Below are 11,902 nucleotides of genomic sequence, written 5' to 3' on the forward strand. Positions count from 1 at the left end.
TTTGTTTTTTTTTTCCTCTCCTTTTTCTTTTTTTTTTTTCCCTCTCTTTCTCTCTCCCACACAAGATCGAGTCTCTACCAATCCGAAGCGAAATAAACCAAACAAAAAGTCTACACCAAATACACTGACAACATGGATACCATGAACTAGTCGTGCCGAATCGCGAGAGTCCTCGGCTGGTGGGGTGGGGACAGAGTGAGGGTCGGGGCGGGTTGGCCAAGAAGTCCTATGTTGGAAGAGGAGAGGGTGAGGAACCATCCAAATAATATTAATAATAAAAATAACAATAAAATAATAATAAATACTGTCCGAGGCACTGAGAGCTGCAGCTGGGGCTCTGGATTTGAGAAGATGGATGGATGGATGGGTGGATGGATGGGGGTGCGGTGGCAGAGGGGGGACGGGTTTCCTGGCTGCCAGTGTGTGTGGCCGGGGGTGGGGGGTGGGGGGTGTTTGTATGTGTGCCCCTCACTGGGTGCCAGCGGCTGCGGCGCAGGTGGACAGAGCCCACCCGGGCAGGCAGTAGTAGGGATAGTAGTAGGAGGGCTGGAGGGAGAGCAGCGAGGGCGGCCGCAGCACCTCGCCGGGGTGGTACTGTCTCTGGTCGTCGCGCACCAGCACCTTGACGGCCACCTTCTTGGCGGCGGGGGCGGCAGCCAGGAGGTCGGCAGCCATCTGCCGCCGCTTGGTCTTGTAGCGCCGGTTCTGGAACCAGATCTTCACCTGCGTCTCGGTGAGTTTCAGGGAGGCGGCCAGGTCGGCCCGTTCGGGCCCGGACAGGTACCGCTGGTGGTTGAAGCGCCGCTCCAGCTCGAAGACCTGCGCGTGGGAAAAGGCTGCGCGGGAGCGCTTCTTCCGCGGCTTCGGCGCCGCCGCCTCCTCCTCCCCCGGCAGCAGCTTCCCGCACTTGCCCGCTCCGTCCTCCTCCTCCGGCGGGCTGCGATCTGCGGGGCAGGGCGAGAGCAACGGCGGTCAGGGCAGGAAGGCACCGGGATACCCACATCCCCGCGCCCCGCTCCTCGGAAGGGCCCGCAGCCGCCCCGGTGGCCGGGCGCGCTTCTTGCGGCCAGCCCGCAGCGACGGGACGGGCGGAGACCCCTCCGAGACGCCCACTACCCCTCCGCCGGCAGCCGGGGTTTCTCGCTCTCCTTTAAGCGCCGGGCGCCTTCCCGGGCCGCGGGCGCAGTCTGGCAACGGGCTGCCCCCCCCCCGATCCGCTCTCCCTCGCCCCGCAGGACGCGTTTCGGGGACTTTTTAGCCCCAGCATAGCCCGGGCCCGTTGCACAACCGCCGGCGGAGAGCCCCGATCATCTCCCGTTCTCAGCCGCTCCCCCGGACCCTCCCGCCCTCCCCGCGCGGGTGCGGAGGGGCCGCCGCCGGGGCCGCCCCTACCTGAGACGGCGGCCGACATCTCGCTGTCACTGAGGCCGGCGGCGTCCCGCTCCGACGCCTCCGGGGGGTGCGTCTCCTCCTCCGCCGCCGCCGGCGGCCGCCCCCCGCCCGTGGCTTCGGCGGGGCGGGCGCTGCCACCGGCGCCCTCCTCCTCGGATCGCCGCTCGCCCTCGGGGTCCTCGCTGAGCGCCGAGTCCGAGTCCCAGCCCGCCGGCGTCCGCGGGGCCGGGCCGCGGGCGGCGGCGGCAGCGGGCGAAGGGAGCGGCGGGCCCTCGGCGGCGGCGCCGCACAGCCGCCAGCCGCCGGCCGCTCCCGGGGGCGGCGGCCGCCCCGCCGCGTGGCGGGCGCGCTCCTCCTTCTTGTTGAGGATGGCCTGGATGGAGAAAGGCGTCAGGGCGTTGCCGCCGCGGACGGCCATGGCCCGGCGGCGGGCGGCCCCGCGGGCGAGCAGCGGACCGCGCCGCGCCTTCAGCTGGGCGACCGCATCGCCGACCGCGGCCGCGCCGGTGCCGGGCCCTTCTCTGCCGCCGGGAGGGCGGGCGCCAGCGGGGGCAGCCTCTCTGCGCCGCTGCCGGCCCGCCCGCCCATAGGGCCGGGGCCGCCGCGCCGCGCTCCGCCGGGCGCCGCCGCGGGTCCCTGGCGGCGCGGGCGCTGCCTCCGCCCCGCTCTGTCCCGCCCCGCGCCCGCCCTCTCCTTTTTCTCCCGGCGGCGCTGTCATCCCTCACCGCCGCCTGACAGCGCCGGCCCCGCGCCTTCCCATTGGGCAGGCCCCGCGCAGCCCGCCCGCCGATTGGCTCCCCGCCGCGGGCCGATGCGGCTCCGCGGGGCGCGCGGCGGGGCGCGCCTTAACCCCTTGCGGCCCGCGGGCTCCCCCCGCGCCCCGCTGCCGGCCGGTGCCGCCCGTGGCGGAGGCGACCCTCGGAGGGAGGGTGTCTCCCCTTGACGGAGAGCGGCGGCTCCCACCCGGAGAGCGAGGGACAGGAGTTGCAGGCTGCTTCCCCTCTCGCCGTGCCTCGGCCGAGCCGGGCGGCCAGCGCTGCAACCCGCCGGCGGAGAAGGCTCCGGTCACCGGGGGAAACTTGGCGGGGGAACGGAACGAACGCGGCGGGCTGGCGAGCGGCCGCTGCGTGCTGCTCGGGAGGAGAACCTCGGGAAACTGCTGATTTCAGGCTCTGCCGGGGACCGCGACGCCGGTGCCGGGAGCGGGGCCGTGCGCTGCGGGGAAAGCGCCCGAGCCTCCTCCGGCCCGCTCGCCTTCTGGGTGTCAAACGCGGAACAGCCTCGTCTGGCGACGGCAACGGCCTTTTCGCCCTTCCATTTGGTTAAAAAAAAAAACCCCAACCCCGCGGTCCGTTTTATATTAGGGACCGTCTTCTCTCCACGGGGCTTTTAAAGACCGTTTCAGGAGGGCGGTTTCCCCCAGAATAAAGGCTGCTTCCCTCGAAACCATTCGTGCCCCGAAAGAAAATGGCCCTAAACAAGAAGCTTTAGAAAACTATTACACGCACGTGAACCGCATCGATGCGACGCCGTGCCCCCGGGCATCGCGCTCGCCTTTATTTCCGACGGTATTTGGCATCCTCAGAGCTGACAGAACGACCCCCGGCACGGGTATCAGCCGGGTAGGCGAGAAATGAAATGCTCCGCGCCCGTGGGTTGTTGGGTTGGGGTGGCTTTTTGTTTTGCTGCTAGGGAGGAGAGGCAACGTAGCGAGGCAGAGGATATCAGAGTGATGGCCCCAAACATCACGGCTTTGCTTCGTCAGCCGGATCCCCGGTGTGTTAACCTGCTTCTTCTCCGCCACCTCCAACATTCCCTTCCCTGATCCCGCGGAGGTGAGCCGGTCAGCCCCCGTTTGCAGTAGAGCGCGAAGCCACGATAATCGATTATCAACGACTCCGGCACGAATTAAACGTTTGCAATCATCATTCTTACCCGGGAAACAAATGAATGAAATAAATAATGCCGCTTTCACACGCAGCGCGATGCCTGAGAGCACTTTTGCGTGACCGAACGAGGACAGGCTTTAGCCTTCTGAACAAATTCGTCCCGCTTTAATAATCTTCCTTGGGCTCCTCGTTGTCCCTTTCCCTCGCCCAGGCATTTCCCTGGGTAGCCATCCCTTCTGCCACCCAAGACTTCGGCACTACAATACACTCAGAAAGCATCCAAAGGTGATTTTTTTTTTTTTTTTAATTATTTTAAGACCTGGAGGTAAATAAGAGGCATCTGGGGAAGCTGCGAGAAATCAACATACGACGAGATATGTCGGAGGAGTAGGAAGGGAGCCCTGTGCGGACATTTTAAGGGGTTCTAAACAGCCGAGAGGTGAAATTTGGGGTGTCAAAGGGGATGGGTAGACGGAGACGTGGGGAGAGAGGTGCGGGTCGGGAGAGCAGTGGTTTGGGTCGACGGCCGGACAGGGGCTCTGGGACACAGTGGGGAAGGGAGCTCCGAGCAGGGCTGGCCGGGGCAGCTTTTCAGCGTGTGTTTCTATTTTTCGGGCTTTGCTCAGGTGCAGCAGGAGGCAGAGCAGGAGATGCGGCTGTTTTGGGGCTGGGGGAGCAGGGAGAAGGATGGGGCGCTCTCCCGTCCAAGCTCCGGCACAGGCACTTTCCAGCCCACGAAGTGCCTGATTTACAAGATTTCGTGTCCAAGCTCTTGGAAATACCTGCGGTTAGTTTACAACGGCTGTAATTCTTCTGCTAATTTACCCATCTCCCTCCCTGCCACCCCATCTTTTGTTTCCTTCCTTTTTGTTTCCCTTTCTTTCTCTTTTTTGTTCTCTACCCTTTCCCCGCTTCACGGGGCGATCTCCGCCGCTCTTTCCGGCCAGAAGACTGCTGTTAGGGGGAGGAAATGCCTGGGGAGGAGGCCGTGTGGAGAGCGAGCAACGGCGGGGCTAAAGCGCAGAGGAGCGGCGGAGGGAGGCCGGGCAGGGCCGGCGGTCCCGGAGCTGCGGCGGCCGCGGACCAGCTGGGTGGTCCCGCCGCACCCGCCCTCCAGCCCCGCCGGAGGAGACGGGCAGCAGGAGGGAGGGATGGGGAGAAGGAGGAGGGTGGGGGGAGAGCCGCGGCCCCGGCATCGCTTCGCACTGACCGCCCGGGTGGAGGACTCGCAGCCGGCTCCCGGCCGCCCTCAGCTGGGCCAGCGCCGGAGAGCACGGGCTCCCTCCGGCCACGGCGTGCGGCGGGCACAGCGGGGAGAGCGCAGGGAAAGGTTTGAGGGAGACGGGAGGAAGCAGCCGGACGGGCAGCCGAGCGGGCAGCCCAGCGCCTGAAACGGGGATGTCCGCGGCGGTACGATTCCCACCTCGCTTCCACCCCTGATAAGGGCTCCGCACCCTCTCCCCTCCTGCCCCCCCCACCTCCTCCCCTTCTCCCCCCCATTACCCCGCGGATTGGAAGTAGGCAAACCCCCCGTATTGCGAGGGATCCGCCGTTTTGCAGACGCGCATTACGCGCCGCCGTGCCCCAGAGCTGCCTCTCCCTGCGCTCACCGGAGACCCGACCCCCCCCCTAGTCCGACACCCCGCGGAGGAGCCCGGCTGGCCCCCCGCGCCCTGCCGTATGCGGCCCGCGGCGCAGCCGTCCCGGCGCTGCCGGCAGACGGGCTGCCCCATCTAGAGGCGTCCCCGCCGCACTGCCCGGCCTCGGCCGCCCCTCGGGGCTGCGGGGTTCGGCCGCGCTACCCGGCCCGGGGCCGGACTGCGGGGCCGTGGTGAGATTGGAGGCGGGAGTGGGACAGGGCGATGCCACCCGACGTGGGGACACTGGTGGGGACACATCCAGTGCCAACGCACGGTGCGGGCTGGGAGAGCGGGAGCGCAGCCTGCCTGGCTGCAGCGTGAGGGGCTTCTTACGGTCACCTGAGTCGTGTCTCTTCTCCGGTGCGAGGAAACTTGCTCACGGCAGCAGGGGGTATGTAGCACCCGGGGTGATGAACCGGGGAAGGATGTGTCCTGCTCCACCGCCGCCTCATGAAAGCATCAGGTGAACACGTGAAAGTCACCGCACAACATGCACCAAGAAGGTGGCTGCAAAACCTTAACAACGCCTTTGTGAAGAGCACAAACCATATGATTCGCCCCGCGTCCCCTTCCTCCCCCTCACTGAGCCCTTCTCAGGTCTGAGCCAGGCCAAAGAGTATCACTGCCCAGGGCTACTCCACGCTGTAGCCCCGCTCTTGGCAGCACTTCCCAAAGCCTCCACCGGGGTGATACCTTTGCCATAACTAATTAGAGGTGAGATATTTTTTTTCCTAGATAGAAGCTGTCTCCCCAAACTTGCCTCTGTTTCACCTCCCGGTATTCATACAGAAATGCAAGTCCTTGCAGAGTCTCCTGCTGGGTCTCCCAGGGGTGTAGGTGGAAGATGACAGTGGTACAAACAGTGCTTCCTCCGATAAAGAATTATGATGTGAATCCCCTGTCACTCTGCTGGTGGTGGGGAAGATTTGGTTCATGGTTTTTACCTTGCCTGTGCTCCTTGCTGGCCATACAGCACAGGCACATAAACCTGTGTCCTGAACAACTTAGTGGTTTTGCAGGAAAATCTCAGGCCACCTGCTTTTGAACTGGTTTTGAGTGTACTTATTAAATTGCAACCATTTCTTTCCAAGCAAAGGTAACTGTGAGTGACAGTTGTGCATCTCTGAAACAAGGTCTGAGCAGGATTCCTCCGAGTGCTTTGGGAAGGACCTCACTGCTGCAGCACCCAGCCTACAAACTGCTCTTTGCAGGCGATGTCGAGATCCCGTGTTGCTGCTGAGATATCAACTCCAAGATGCTTCTGGACTTCAGTGTGAGGCTATACCACCTATAATTAAGAGGAAAACCTGATTTTTAGAACCCGACTGAATATTAAACTTGGAGAAGTTGCAAAGGTAACGCTGATGAGGAGAACTTTATTCTTACTCACTTGACAACCTTTCAGCTCAGAAGGTTTTAAAAGTTGGTTTGCAATCCCCTTCTCTGCTCATATTCCTTATATGGGGAAAAGCCTGTGTCCTGTAAGGCTGGGCAGCTCAAACGCAAACATTCCTATAGGAGTTTACAACCAAACTGAAAGGAACACTTGAATCTTGCTGGTTGCATATATACAGTGACACGATTTGTCCCAGTTTTATTGTGCAGAGCTGCTGTTTCTGGGAAAGCCGATGCAAATCTCCTTCTTGTTGCTTAATTTTTACAATAAAAAGGGAAGACTTGGCATGCAGAGTTACCAGGCATGAAAACAAAGCTTACCAACATTTCATTGCACCTCACAGCAGTCTTTCTCCTGAACCGTTCCTCCTTGCAAGACCCTGAAATGGGAAAAAAAAACCCCAAAACAACCCAAATACAGATGATCTAATCGTCATGCTCCCAAAAATGAATGAAGATGTATGGTTGTTTCCTCCACTCTGTGCCAGGAGGCCACTAGCTGTGTTACATGCATCCCACAGCTGCCTTCAGGGGAGACTATTGGGGGTTGGACCCGATGATCTCTCGAGGTCCCTTCCAACCCCTATGATTCTACAATCTTGTGAAATAAAGCTTCTCTTTCTCTCCTTCCTTAATTTCATGCTAGGTTTCCTACTCCCCCAGTAAACTGCTCTTCATTCCTCATCTCCTCATCTTCTATCTGTAGGATAGAAACACAACCTGGACAAGAGTAACTTTGTTTACCAATAAAAAGCAATCCAGCATAGCCAAACGGGCAGATGTATCTCATAGTTGTTAATTAAATCTCTAGAATTTTTCTGTTAAAGAAATACTGTGTTATTTAGCCTGTGCATTTAGCTTTTTTTGTCCGTTTCAAACGATTTTAAAAGGAGGGGGAAGTCTGTTTATTTGCATTCTCCACCAACAGAAAAATCCAAGTAGAAACAAGTTGAATGACTTATGCCAAAGTCATATGTGTGTGTGTGTGTCATCCATGCAGTGTCTGGTCTATCTACTTGTCCCAAATTTTTCTTCATTGTTTACTAGGAAGTTTTAATGAGTATTCACCATATTACAGTAGCTGCCTTTTCTCTGTGCCAGTCTCTGGACTTTTATGAACACTCCCAGCACAGATTAATCATTTGATGTTTATTTAGCACATTATATGAAGTCCAGGTTTCCTTTACCATTGCTCCTCAATCTCTAAATAAGTAATAACCTTTCCTACTTTTTGTTTGAAATAGCTGAGCTCCCTTTTCATGTACAATGGGCTAACTTGGTAATTAAATCAATGGCTACATTGGGGTAACATTTAAATGTTTATATTGCCTCTGACGCTTAGGTAAATCAGGTAAGCCTGCTGGCCTCTCAGGATACCGAACTGTTTACATTTATAAAGTGATTTCATGTCTTTGTCTAAGAGTTACATCTTTATTCGACAGCAAGTCAATGGGCATTTTATGTTGATTTTTTCCTCTGCCTTTATTATCTGTGTAGGGAGTAGACACCCATCAAAGGTAATACATCTGGGAGTGCCTGGCACTTACCCATTACAGCTTTTTACAAATGACCAATTACTCAGAAACCAAAGGAAAACCCGAGGTGTGGATTCATGAGGTAATTGAGCAGCAGAGCTGGTCTGGTCCCTGGAGCATACCCATCCCTCCCTTGAGAAGAGAGGGGAGCCAGGAGGGTTACACTGAGTGTCTTGCCCCACGGCAGCTCCATTCACTGATGGACTCCAGCCTCTTTGAGAGCTTTTTGGCACCTCTGGGGCAAAACAAGACCCCCAGCTCTACATGCTGTGTGACAGGGGGGTCCACGCCTTACACAGCCACAGTGTTGGCCTTGCCATGATCCATGCCCAGTAACCCATGGTGGAGCAGCCAAGCCAAGCTGTTTGAGCACAGAGACCTTGGATCCAGTGTTGGGTTTATGAAGTTAGGGCAATTAGCAGCTTTGCTGTGGGAGTTGTTTCCACTGGCAATGATTTTGTGTGCACAGTGACTGTACATTTCATCTGAACACAGCTTTTACATTAAATCACTAATACTTTTGGCTTGCTCAGTGAGAGTGCAAACACTTACACAAGCTTCACAAGTAAATTAGTGACTCTGTTTTGTTCAGTTCACATGCAAACTTAATTGGCTGCCTGACAATTAGCAAGCACGACACAAATTGTCTGCAGGTAACTGAAATATTGTACATATTTTCTCTGTGTATCTTAGAGAATAGACTTTGGGCATGTCAATTATGAATGACTGCAAATGTGCACCCTGTGTTGTCCTTATGACATTCAGTTCTCTGCTCTCAGAATTCCCATCTTCATTAGTATTGCCTTTGCCTAAATTTAGAGATTCTGAGCTCCTGAGTATTTTTATGGTGTGGAGGGGAGCACAAATACCTTGCTCCTTGGTCTGCTTTTGGGCAGGGATGCTACTACAGCTCCCAGAGCTACTTGCTAACACAGGGTGACTTCAGAAGCAGGTCTGGGCAGGTCATGTAACTGATTTGGTGTAAGGTAGAAGCTGCTTTTATGGAAGCATCAGAACACCTGGATAGTGAGATCCTTTCAGTGAGGAGAAGACATGAATACCTGCTGTGGAGCTGGAAAGTAGCTCAATGTCATGACAGGAATCATTCCTAGCCCAGGACATAGGGGTTGGAAAATGAGAGAAATGGGAAAGTCTGGGCAAAGTGACCAGAATGGGTAGCTTCTGTTAAACATCCAAATCTAACTTGTCACACTTGAGTAAAAAATGTTAAATATTCCTCAAGAAGTTTGATATGCCTGTAACAGACCCCCCTGGAAGGGACCTTCAAAATCATCAAGTTCCAACCCCTGTGCTATGGGCAGGGGCACCTCTTACTAGAACAGGCTGCTCAAGGACCCATCTAACCTGACCTTGAACACTTCCAAAAAGGGGGCAGCCACCACCTTCCAAGGCAACCTGTTCCAGTGCCTGACCACCCTCATACTTAGAATTTCTTCCTAATATCCAATCTAAATCTACCCCCTTCCAATTTAAAACCATTCCCCCTCAACCTATCCCTACATGCCCTTCTAAAAAGTCCCTCCCCAACTTTCTTCTAGACCCCCTTCAGGTACTGGAAGGCTGCTATAAGGTGTCCCCAGAGCCTTCTCTTCTCCAGGCTGAACAATCCCAACTCTCTCAGCCTGTCTTCACAGCAGAGGTGCTCCAGCCCTCTAATCATCTTTGTGGCTCTCCTCTGGACCAGTTCCAACATGTCCTTGTTATGTTGGGACTCCAGAACAGGACACAGTACTCCAGGTGGGGTCTCATGAGAGCGGAGCAGAGGGGGAGAATCACCTCCCTCGACCTGCTGGCCACACTCCTTTTGGTGCAGCCCAGGATGTGGTTGGCCTTTTGGGCTGCGAGCTCACATTGTCACCTCATGCTGAGCACCTCCAGGTCCTTTTCTGCAGGGCTGCTCTCCATCACAGCATCTCCCAGCCTGTATTGACGACATCCCATCCTCTGGGCATGTCAGCTCCACCGCTCAGCTCGGTGTCATCTGCAAACCCGCCTCTCCATCACTGCATGTACCTGCATTGTGCCTGCAACCCTCACACCGGGTGGGTTCAGAGCCCTGCACGGTGCGTGTCCATGGACGGAGGGACGGGACAAGGTGCTCCTGCTGGAAGCGGCGCTGCCCTTCCCGCACGGAGCGGTGCCCCGCAGCCGCTCAGGAGCAGCTGGGGTGAACGGGGGGGGGGTCAGGAAGGCCGGGCAGGTGGTCCCAGGGCCGTTCGGATGCCGGCTCCTCCTCGCTCCTCTAGCCCTTTCGGGTCTGTTCTCACACCCCCCGCCCCAAACCCCGCCAGGCTCCGGCTCCCTCCAGCTGCAGCGGAGGGGGCCGCGGGCGGGCAGGCGCCCGTTGCCATCTAGCGGCCGGTTTGGGTCTCTCCCCAACCCACCCGCATCCCCCCCCAACCCCCGCGGCCGCTTTTCTGTGGAGCGTTTGCACCATTCGCCATCCACCCAACACCCCAACCCCTCCCTCCCTCCCTCCCCAAACCCGGCTGAGCCACCCGCACAGGAACGAAGGGGCCGGAGGGGCCTGACGGAGCGTCGGCGGGCTGCAGGCACGGGCAGCTTTCGCCTCCTGGCAGGTGCCGGCTTTGCGAGGGAGAAGGATGGGCAAGTCTCAGAACCCTCAGAGAGGGACCTCGGCCCTGCTGGCAGCGCTCCCGAGGGGTTCCGCAGGGATTGGGGCTTCACCTCTTGCTGGCAATGATTCCAGCCCCTTACGGATTGCTGGCATGTGCGGGAAGCTCCTCTCGCTGTCAGAGGTCAGGAGAAAGCTCTTCACCGAAAGGGTTGTCAGGCACTGGCACAGGCTGCCCAGGGAGGCGGCTGAATCGCCTTCCCTGGCTGTGGTGAACAGGCGGGTAGAGGAGGTGCTCAGGGATGTGGTTTAGCAAAGGGCAGGTGCAGTGGGACTCGATGATCTCAGAGGTCTTTTCCAACCTGGTCATTCTGTGAGTATAGTCTAGTGTGCCCACTCCTGCAGATTCCGACCAGGCCACGGTGTGGTACTCTAGCTGTTGGGCAAGCACAGAGACAACACTACTGTTCCAGTGGATAGCACAGAATCACAAGGTTGGAGAAGACCTTTGAAGATCATCAAGTCCAACCATTCCCATCCTATGCTAAACCATATCCCTAAGTACCTCATCTACCCTTTTTCTGAACACATCCAGGGAAGGTGACTCAAGCCCCTCCCTGGGCAGCCTGTTCCAGGCCCTGACAACTCTTTCAGTGAAGAACTTTCTCCTAACATCTAATCTGACCCTGCCCTGGCACAGCTTCATGCCATTTCCCCTTGTCCCATCTCCTGTCACCTGGCTGAAGAGACCATCTCCCACCTCTCTACAACCTCCCTTCAGGTAGTTGTAGGTGGTGACAAGGTCTCCCCTCAGCCTCCTCCTCTCCAGGCTAAACGCCCCATGTCATCTCTCTCTCCCCAGCCAATGAAATTGGGAAGAGCTGGTGCAGATGGGCTGTGTCAAGCCTGATGCCCTTGAACAAAACCAAGAGTAATCCCGCTTCTTTCCCTGTTTTAAAAAGATGTCAGTCGCTTTCTCATTCTTTTCTTTTCTTTTCTTACAGAAGAATAAAAGATGAGAGAAGATTTGTGAAAGGAGTGAAAAGTGGGAGAGGAGCAAAGGAACGAGATCCTGAAAGGATGTTGTGTTCACTGGTGTTGTCTTTGAACAATGCTGTTATCTCAAGAAATCAGATGGACAGATCCCAAGAGAAGAGTTAGGTGAATTTACTTAGAAAAGTGAAATAAATAATAATAATAATAATACCCCAACCCCAAACCATTTTATTACTTTCTTAACAGGGAGACAGCTATGAAGGAATGGAAGAATTCCCTCTGAGTGCCTCAGCACAGCACATCCCCACATCCAGTACTGTGGCAGTGTTTGCTTGTCTTTGTGTCCACTTATGATGGATTATTTGCTTTTTGGATTAATGCCACTGCAGTATATAATCATTGTAGCAAATATTACCCAATTGTACTTTAAGTACTTGGTACTTACACCCTGATCCTATT

The 11,902-nt window shown here is 56.8% G+C and overlaps 1 protein-coding gene across 1 annotated transcript; it reads right to left on the bottom strand.

Annotated features, from left to right (window-relative positions):
• Window positions 1–468: 468 nt before the first annotated feature.
• NKX3-2 (NK3 homeobox 2) lies at window positions 469–1,810 on the bottom strand (the record flags this gene model as incomplete). Its single annotated transcript, XM_084266743.1, has 2 exons — window positions 469–944; window positions 1,393–1,810. The coding sequence occupies 2 exons, from the start codon at window positions 1,808–1,810 to the stop codon at window positions 469–471; spliced, it is 894 nt and encodes a 297-aa protein (XP_084122869.1).
• Window positions 1,811–11,902: the final 10,092 nt, after the last annotated feature.

Source organism: Gallinula chloropus, assembly GCF_964237585.1.
Source record: "Gallinula chloropus genome assembly, chromosome: 7".
Classification (NCBI taxonomy): Eukaryota; Metazoa; Chordata; class Aves; order Gruiformes; family Rallidae; genus Gallinula; species Gallinula chloropus.